We start from the raw sequence: 9,728 nt of genomic DNA, 5'->3' as shown, positions 1-9,728 counted from the left end.
TTTCTGGGGGAAGGCAGGGCACCGCCTCAGTGGAAGGTTGATTGGCCATCTCCTGCCCTCTGTTGGGGCTGGACTGTGGATCCCTGCTGCCCCTAAGCAGAGGTCGTAACCCAAATCTTCGCGGCCCACGAGGCCTGTCCACTAGAATCTCTGCATCCCGGTTTGGGACGTGGAAGGCGGGTACTGCTCACCACCAGGCCACTGGGGTCCACAAAGCCTGTCCCAGCCTGGAACCCCAGGTGGATGTGCAAGTGTTTTACTTACCCCTTGAGGGTTAAAATCACGGGAATCCCTTCTCTTTTGAGGTTAGGTCAGACGCTATAACTGATTCAGAGCCCCTGGAGTGGGGGCTGATGGAGGGGGTCCCTCTCTTGTCTCTGATCCCACAGCGACTTTCCTCTTGGCTTCGTGGGAGCCTCCCTGGGTCCCTGTCCTCTTTCCTCTCCCCGTTCCCTCTGTCCCTCTCTCCCGGAGCCGGGCTCTGGGTCTCTGGTCTCCTCTGAATTTCTCTGTCCCTCTCCCTCGGCGTTCCGGCCCTAGGAGCGTCTCTCTCCAGTGCTGTCTCACAGTCTCTGCGCCCCTCTCCCAGTCCAGGGCCCCGTCTCTGTCCTGCCCGCAGTGTCTCGGGCTGTCTCCGCGTCTCTGCGCCCCTGGGCTGCCGCCCCTCGCGCGCTGCGGTGGCCGCGCGGGCCGGAGCGGAGCGGGCTGGAGAGCTGCGGCCGCGGCCCGGGGCGGGGGTGCGGGCCCGCGGGGGCGGCGTTGGGCGCCTTCGTTCGTCAGTCCCTCCCCGGCGGCGCGTGGGGGGGCGGGGGGGGGCGCGGCCGCCGCTCGGCGCCTTTAAGGGAGCGGGAGGGAGCGGCGAGGCGGCGGCGGCTGCGGTGGCGGCAGCCGAGGCGAGCGGGGCGGGGGCGCGGGCGCGGCGCTCGGAGTCCGTTCGGGGCCGGAGGCGGCCGGGGCCGGGCCCGGGAGGCGCTAGGAGCGCGGGCAGCGCAGCCGGAGCCCGCCGCCCGGGACATGGCTAAGGCGGGCCGTGCAGGTGAGGGCGGGCGCGGGGAGGGCAGGGCCGGGGCCCGGGGGAGGGACTCGCGCGTATCGAGGAGGGGCCGGCGACCCAGGTGAGCCCCTCACGCAGGTAGGCGGAGGTCCTGGGAGGGCGGAGGGGGCGGTGGCGGGGCTGGACCTCCTGCGCGTGGAGAGGGGGCTGTGCGCGCTCCCAGTCCTTCCTGCGCCCCCGGTCACCTCGCGGGACACCGCGTCCCCTTCTCCACGGCTCCGCCGGAAAGGGCCAGGTCTGCGGCGCCCCGGGCCAGTCCCGCCGTTGGGAGCCCTGTGCACCCTCCGGAGGCCCCGGGCAGACCCGGGCTCCCCCACCAAAGGGGATGTCCCGCGGCCGCCGCTTGGTCCCACACCCCCAACGCAAACCGGGACGCGCCCCCTGGTCCTGCAGCTCTCTCCATCCGGGACGCCACAACCCCCCGCCCCAGCCCCCGTCACCAGCTCAGTCCAGAGACCCAGATTCCTTCTCGGGAAGAAGGGGAGCCCCGCACCGCCCCGGCAGCTGGCCGCCCCGCCCCCTCCCCCATCGACCCTGGGACCCAAAGCCTCGGCTGTGGAGGCCTCTTCTGGGGTCCCGTGGGCTCTGCCCTCCCCCAGGCTCAGACGGTGTAGCCCGTGGTTTGAGGGAGCTGGCATTAGTCATTCGTTCATTCATCCAGCCCGACGTTCATTCACTAGCATCTGCTCTGTGCCAGACCCTGAGCTGGGCACCGGGGCTCAGGCGGACTCAGCCCCCCTGCTGCGCCCATGCTGGGGAGACCCAGGCCCGTGACTCATCGGGCACACTCTGGGCCCGATGGTGTCTTGGGAGGCGGGTGGAGGACAGCTGTGCCCACAGGGCCGGTCATACAGTAGGCGGCAGCAAGCCTGGTTTCGGCAGTGCCTCTTGTGAGGCTGGTGTGTGAGAATCTACCGTGAACTCACACCCAACCCGTGACGTTGGCAGGTGCCATGCTGTCCCCCAGGACCGGGTTCGACGGTGTAGGAATGGGTGTGAATTCACCCGTCTGCACACTGGGCGTGAATACCATCAGGCTGTGTGTCAATCCACCCCCACGCACGAAAGCTGCCTGGGACCCTGGGCTGGGGACCCGTCTCCCTGTGCAGGCACTGAGTCTGTAAGATTTAGGTGGCTGAGAATGCACTCCCGTTCTGTCCCTCAGGAGTCACCCCTGTCGGGGTGGGGCCGGTTGTGTGAGACACAGCCAGTATGGAACGCAGCTAAACAGCCTTCTCACTCCCCTCCCTTTTCCCCTCCTGAGGGAGGCACTGTGAGATGACGCCAGGGAGGCTGAAAAAGGCTTCTTGCCTCCCTCTTCCCTCCACCATGCCTGGGTCCTCACCCACCCCGACTCCTTAAAATGGCCCGTAGCAGGGCGTGTGTTCCGTCTGCTGCCCTACCCTCTGTGTGTGTGTGTGTGCACGCGCATGCACGCACCTGGACGCCGTGAGCACAGGTCACCTGCCAGGACACTGTCTTCACAACAGCAGTGAACAGTCGCTGCTTGTTCTATGTACTAGGCAGGGTGCTAAGCTCTTTACTGCATTGTGATCCTGGGAGCAAGGAATTGCGACTCTCCCCCTTTTAAAACATCTAGAAACAGATACTCAGAGAAATAGCAGTCTCAAGGTGGCTCAGAGGGTCTGAGCAGAGCCTGGACTCACAGCCAGGTCTATTGGACTTGAAGGACTCTCTCTGTCACTGCCCTGATAAGTGACCCCCTTACCAAATGGGGGTACCAGTCTCAGTCCCTCTGCCTGAGCCTATGGGTCCTTTGGTCCCTGGGCTGTCAGTCTGTGGGAATTTGTTCCAGTGACAGGTGGAAAAACTGCCCTGCTCTGAGCATCGATGCCTTGTGCTGTTCTAACATTTTTTTTTTTTTTCTGCTGCAATTTCACGCTTGGCCCTTTCCCTCGAGGCAACACAGATTCACCACGTCTGTGGATCCAGTGCCTGGGCTCCTGCCCCTGACACAGCAGTCACCCCAAGAAGTCTGGTTACCTCTCCCTTCTCAGCTGTCCCGGGCTCCTCTGCATTTTGTAAATGCCCCTTCTCTTTTTCTTTCTTCTTCTTCTTCTTTCTTCTTTCTTCTTTCTTCTTTCTTCTTTCTTCTTTCTTCTTCTTCTTTTCTTCTTCTTCTTCTTCTTCTTTTTTTTTTTTGAGACAGAGTCTCGGTCTGTCTCCCAGGCTGGAGTGCAGTGGCTTGATCTTGGCTCACTGCAACCTCCGCCTCCCAGGCTGAAGCGATTCTCCTGCCTCAGCCTCCCGAGTAACTGGTATTACAGATACCTACCACCACGCCCGGCTAATTTTTGTGTTTTTAGTAGAGACGGGGTTTCACCATGTTGGCCAGGCTGGTTTTGAACACCTGACCTCAAATGATCCGCCCACCTTAGCCTCCCAAAGTGATGGGATTACAAGTGTGAGCCACTGTGCCCGGCCTCCCTTCTCTTCTTGAGGCTCCTAAGCCTATCGAATCGAAAACAACACATAGTAATGTGGGCATGAGAATCACATATTCCCCATTGGCAACATCTGTGAAGAATAGATGGGTGAGCTTCAGAACAGAGGGATCCTTTGGAGGTCAGGAACCTGTCTCTTTCTTCACAGCTGGGGAAACTGAGGCCCGAGGAGACCATGTAACAGAGAGAGAGGTGGCTGTTCAGTACCACCTGCCTCGGATGTGCAGACTGATGGGCAGGAATGATCAGGCCTTCACTCTGGGGGGTGACATGGGAACAAAGGGCGGCTGAAGCCCAGGAGTGGAGGCTGTGGCACCTGGCCTGTGAGTGAGGGGTCTGCGCCGTGACCTTCGAGGTGTTCCCTCTAAAATCTGGCTAGTAGATCACCCACGGAGAGAAAAGACAGAGCTTTGGGCCCCAGGGCTGCCAAGGTACCTGACTTTAGGTCATCACGTGTGGTCTAGTGAATAATATCCCTGGAGTTGTGCAGTGCACAGCCTGAGCAGCAGGTCATGGCTGTGCCAGATTTGTGGCACGGCTTGTGTCAGACAAGAGCTAAAGGGAGGCAGTGAAAGGACTTTCACACTGCCAGGAAAATCCAGGTACAAGAGAAATTGTTATCAGGGCCCAGAGAGGATGAGATAAATCTTCAGAAGATGAATCCAGATGGGTTATTACCAGTTCTCAATCTCTAGGGGAGATTTCAGTTACACAGACAGGCATCATTTATGGTGGCCCTGGTCTAGCCAGCGACAGGGAGGTGGCAGGGGGCGGGTGGGGGAAGGATTCAGAAGCTCTGTGTAGGAAGGGATAATTTACAGTACAGAGCTCCCCATGGAGCAGAGAGGCCAGTGAGTGGCTTGAGACAATGAAGGCTGGGTTTCTCTGGGAGATGGGCCCTAAAGGCTAGCAGAGTTTGGATAGAAAGGTGGCCAGGGGGCTGGGCGCGGTGGCTCATGCCTGTAATCCCAGAACTTTGGGAGGTCGAGGCGGGGAGATCACGAGGTCAAGAGATTGAGACCATCCTGGCTAACACGGTGAAACCCCGTGTTTAACACGTGTCTACTCAAAACACAAAAACAAAATTAGCCGGGCATGGTGGTGGGTGCCTCTAGTTCCAGCTACTCGAGAGGCTGAGGTGAGAGGATGGCGTGAACCCAGGAGTCAGAGCTTGCAGTGAGCCGAGATCGTGCCACTGCACTCCAGCCTGGGCAACAGAGCAAGACTCCATCTTGAAAAGAAAAGAAAAGAAAAAAGAAAAGGAAAGAAAAGAGGTGGGGGTAATGGCTTAAACAAAGGCTAGGAGGATGGAAGGGAGGAGACACATGTGTAAATGTGGAAGGACTGCTATGGGTAGGCGTGGAGGGTGGGCAGGAAGGGCCCAAGAGTAAAGAAATCTGTCTGGCTGGAGTGGAAGAGTACAGAGGGCCAAAAGGAACTCCAAAGAGCGTGAAGACAGGAGTGCTGGGGTACGACTTGGGTGTTCTGACAGATCCCTCTGGCTGGGACGCGAGGGCTCCTGGGAAGCTGGAGAGAGGCCAGCCGGGTGGAGCTGCCTTTGTTGGGAAGGGTTGGTTCTGATGCCTGCCAGCCACACTGCCCCTCCCTTCCTGTCTAACTCCCTGTGCCCCCCCTCTGCACCCCAATAGGCTGCCCCTCTCTCCCACTGGGAGAATGCGAGTTTTGGGGTGGGGGCAGGTCCTCAGACTAGGCAGGAGCAGAGTGAGCAGCCTAGAAGGTCTTGGCACCTCTCAGGCTGGGGCAGGAATGTCTGCAGAGACAGAGCTGAGGCCACAAGGCTGGGCTTCCCAGGCCGGAGGAACCAGTTTATTCTCCTCTCAGGTGTTAGCCTCTGCTCTGAGGGGTATAGCTGGCAGGCTTCCATGTGGCAAACCTAGTAATTTGAGTCAGTAAAGTACCGATCCTACAGTGTTAGATGGAAGCAAACATTTCCATACTCATGTTCCAAGTCCTTCTTAACAATGGGTCGCTGAGGGCCCGTGAGGGGTAGGTATTTGGCCAGCGTCACAGAAGAAGGTGACGGCAGAGCCTGGGTTTCCAGAGTGTGGACTTTGCTCTGCTGAGTCAGCCTCCTTTGGGGTCCTCCTGGAGTGGGGCGTGTGCTGTCGCATCCTCCCAAAGCCAGACCTTCTCCTGGGCCCCTTACTCTGTGGCTCCCAGGGGCAGGGACTAGTGGCTGGGAGGAAACATCAGGAAGCTTGGTTTCCACTCAGAGGAGGAAACATCTGGAAGCTTGGAAAGGGGACTAGTGCAGATTTTTTTTAAAACATTTTTTAATACTTTTTTTTTTTTTTCATAGAAACGGGGGTCTCATCATGTTGCCCAGGCTGGTCTCAAACTCTGGGCCTCAAGTAGTCCTTCCTACTTTGACTTCCCAAAATGCTGGGATTACAGACATGAGCCATCACAACTGAACAATGCTGGGATTCTTAAATCTTTGGGGAGGTGCCAGGGGATTTGAGGCATGACTCTGAGAAACTCCCAGGCCTAGGGCACTGATTGCTTTACTGTGTATCTTGGGACGGGCATTGCATTCTGCAAGGAGATGGTAAACTCACTTTCTCTGGTCCCCAGTGGGAAGGCTATGGTCAAATCATACACCAGTGTCCAGACTCCAGGCTTTTCAAAAGCTTTCTTTTGCAGTCTGGTGTGTGCTAGAGCTTGGATGTGCCTCATGTTCCTATGCAAATACGCCGGCCTCTGTGAAGTCACCTGTCACAGCAGCAGACCCGGCAGGTCCTAGCCTGAGATGTTTGTTGCCTCTCAGTTCTGGCTGTGGTTTCCTTGTTTGAGCCAAGGAGGGTGCAGCTCAAACAGAGAGGTTCCACCTCAAGCCTGTGACCCTGGGCCTGGAACCCCTTATCTCCCATTTGAGGCCTCTATGACTTGACCTGTGTTTGGAAGTCCAGTGTGGCAGGACACAGAATACGAGGACATGGCCGGACAGCGTCCCTGCCCCAGCCACTTGCCTGGGCCATGTCTGGGTCAGACTGGCCAGAAGCTGTGATGTTTTCTCACGTACATCTTCATATGAGACTTCATGGCTGGAGGTGGCCTGGTGATCTCTCAGTTCTACCTGTTAAGCAGGTTGGGAGACAGAGACCAGACCCTTTCATTCAAGGGTCCTTCTCTGAGGTCCGGCATCCTTTCCCCTTCAAGGACAGAGTGAGTGAACTTTCAGAGACCATGGAGGCCTTAGGGATTGGGGACTTCCTGGTAGGACCCAGCTGCCTTCCAGGAATTCTGAGATCCTAGGATCAGGAGTTTGCATGCTGGAACCGATCTTATAGCAGCTCTCAGCATGCTTTTCTGCCCAATGGCTCAACAGCATCTCTGAGGTAGAGCCAATGTTATTCTCATTTTATGAATGAGAAACTAAGGCCCAGAACGGTTAACTGTCTAGTTCTAGAATCACACATAAAGTTAGAGGCAAAGCTGGAATTAGAGCTTATGTCTCTTCTACTGTTGGAGTCAATATTCCTGGGAGCTAACTTGTCTCACAAAGCAGAGCCCTGGCTCTGGCACTGGTTGACCTTGAACTGCCCTCTTTGGGCCTCAGTTTCCTGATCTGTAAAAGTGAAAGGGAAGAGTTTAGGGGTCAGGATGAGCTTCAGGCTCTTTCCAGCTCCATCCCTGCTCTCTCCTTTTTGGTGGCCTCCCTGGCTGTGGGTTTTACTGTGCCCTGAAGAGGCCTTGCTCCTTCTCAACTCTGGCCTTGCATTGATCCTCCCAGACTTGAGGGTCAGTGAATCAATGCGGAGCTGAGGACGTGGACGTGGAGAGCACGTGCCTCCTGGCAGGCCATCACCAGGTCTGCAGCCAGGAGCCTGGAAGCGGGTGGCCAGGGTCCCCAGGGGAAGGACTTGGTGTGGGAGGGGGGAGGAGAGAATGCATAACAAGTGAGTTTGGAAATCAAATGAGATCTGAGCTCCCCACCCACTCCCTCAAATCTCTCTCTACTCTCTCTCTTTTGAAATTCCTGTTTTCTAAAGAGAAAGAAAATGCTAAATTGCACCCCCTTTTGCAAACGGAATAGGAGGCTTAGTGAGTCACTCCGGAGGTAAATGCCACCTCCAGGGTCCCACGTGTGCCTGTGCAGGCCTGCACAGCTGTGTGGCCACCAGCCCCCACAGGGTAGGTGTGTGGCGAGGATAGACGGGGGGGCAGGAGCCTCTTGTCTGTCCACGACTCTGGAGTGGGAGCTGGGTCCCAGCACTGGGGCCCCACCCAGCCAACCTGCTTCCTCCAGGCTCTCCCAGGGCTGGATTTGTGAGGCTCACACGTTCATGGGGCCACAGCTCAGACTGGGCCAGGCTGGAAGCCCATGTGGTCATTGTCAGTGCTCGATTTGAGGCTAGAGATGGGGTGCAGGGTGTGGCATCTTGGGGTTCAGCGTGGGGCTGGAGTTGGCACAGTGTGAGTGAATTTGGGGCTCCATGGGGTGTAGTCTGTGTGGCCAGGGCTGCGGGGGTTTGCATCTGCCTCTGGAAAGCAGGTGCCTGAGGTTTTGTGAAGCTGCTCTCTCTAGGTGTCTTGGTGAAACTCTTCTCCAGGGCTGGTGAGCAAGACAGCTTGGAGTGAACCACCTACCAGGGTTCCTGGGGGTGTTGGGAGCCTCGTCTCTCTCTGGGAGGGTCAGCCTGTTTGTTAGAAGACCTGGGACATGGGAGGCGAGAGAGGTGTTCCTCTTCCCAGATGACCCATTCTTCTGGAAGGAGGGGAAGGAGCCGTCTGTTAGCTGGTAGCAGGGATGCCAAACAAGGGTTGAAAGCAAAAATAGAAACACGCTGGGCTCTGTCTGGGAGGGGCGTTGAGTTCTGGTGCATCCGAGAGGCCTCTTCTGAGCTGTCTGCTGCTGACACCGTGTTTGCTTGGCTCTGGGTGTTTGCAGAGCACGTCACGTCCTGCACTCCTGCCCTCCTCCGGGAGAGACCTAGGTGTGCAGGATGTGGGACTGTGAGCTCTCGGGGCCGGCAGCTGGAAGGCTTTCACTTGTTCCAGAGTCTGTCTGTCAGAGATTCTCAGTGTCTGTGGCCGCGCCTCACTCATGCACCACTGACCTTTTCTGATTGTTCTGGGTTGGTCCAGATGACCACCCTCAACAGAACTCCTTTTGGCCCTGATGTCGCCCCTGTGGGTTCCTTCTCTTCCCCTTGCTCCTACTTCCCGCCCCCCATGAGGCTAGTCCCAGCCGAGCAACTCTGGAATCATCCCTTGTGGTAAAAAGAGCTATTTTCAGCTTTGCCATTACTGCCCAGTTCGGGTGTGTGTGTGTGTTTATCCCTCGCAGCCTCTGTGTTTCCTTCTTGCATAGTATAATCTGGAGCAGCGATGAGAGCTCTGCCTCTGGGGCTCTGGCTGGCAATTCCTGGCACTGTGCTTTGGCACCAAATGGAGGGGCCTGGGGGCAGAGGCAACCTTGGGCCCCATCTTTGCTCAGTTGCAATTCAGGAGTGGCAGGTGGTATGAGTCGAATCACCTGCAGGGGGTCACGTTGGCTCTTGCTGGCATGGGGTGGGGAGCTGCTACCTTCCTACTGTTTGCTCCAGGCTAATGGCAGCCTCTGATGCGCTTCTCAAAAAGCAGGCCGTTTCATTGAGATGGTGGTCTTTGAAAGAGACCCCAGACGGGCGCAGTGGCTCACGCCTGTAATCCCAGCACTTTGGGAGGCCGAGGCGGGCTCATCTCCTGAGGTCGGGAGTTTGAGACCAATCTGACCAACATGGAGAAACCCCGTCTCTACTAAAAATACAAAATTAGCCGGGCGTGGTGGCACATGCCTGTAATCCCAGCTACTCAGGAGGCTGAGGCAAGAGAATTGCTTGAATCCGGGAGGCAGAGGTTGCGGTGAGCCGAGATCACGCCATTGCACTCCAGCCTGGGCAACAAGAGTGAAACTCAGTTAAAAAGAAAAAAAAAAAAAAAGAGACCCCAGCGTCCTTTGAGGAGTCTGATTCCAACCTGACCTCCCGTTGCCTGGGTAGGTGCCTGGACCTTGAGCCCCTGTTCTCAGCTCTCCGCAAGGGGGTCCTGGGTTAAGCAGAAGGAATGCCTCCCGCTGTCCTGTCTTTCGGGCTGCCTTCCTGGGGAGCCTGCAGGTGGCAGAGCCTGTCGTGGCACAGTGGCAGGTGCTATGGGGAACTCGTTTTAGAGGGAGGAGAAAGCCTCTTCCTTATGGAACAAGAGTC

The 9,728-nt window shown here is 57.3% G+C and overlaps 1 protein-coding gene across 1 annotated transcript in view; it reads left to right on the top strand.

The window, feature by feature from the left end:
- Window positions 1–951: 951 nt before the first annotated feature.
- PITPNM3 (PITPNM family member 3) overlaps window positions 952–9,728 on the top strand; it is a 103,743-nt gene continuing 94,966 nt past the window's right edge. Inside the window, exon 1 of the mRNA XM_023184678.2 lies at window positions 952–1,036. Within this exon, the coding sequence (XP_023040446.1) occupies window positions 1,015–1,036 (22 nt within the window). The 5' untranslated portion in view covers window positions 952–1,014. The remainder of the gene's footprint in view (window positions 1,037–9,728) is intronic.

Source organism: Piliocolobus tephrosceles, chromosome 16 (genome assembly GCF_002776525.5).
Source record: "Piliocolobus tephrosceles isolate RC106 chromosome 16, ASM277652v3, whole genome shotgun sequence".
Lineage (NCBI taxonomy): Eukaryota > Metazoa > Chordata > Mammalia > Primates > Cercopithecidae > Piliocolobus > Piliocolobus tephrosceles.
Note: the sequence above shows the minus strand (reverse complement) of the source record. Positions and strands in the feature narration are given on the sequence as shown.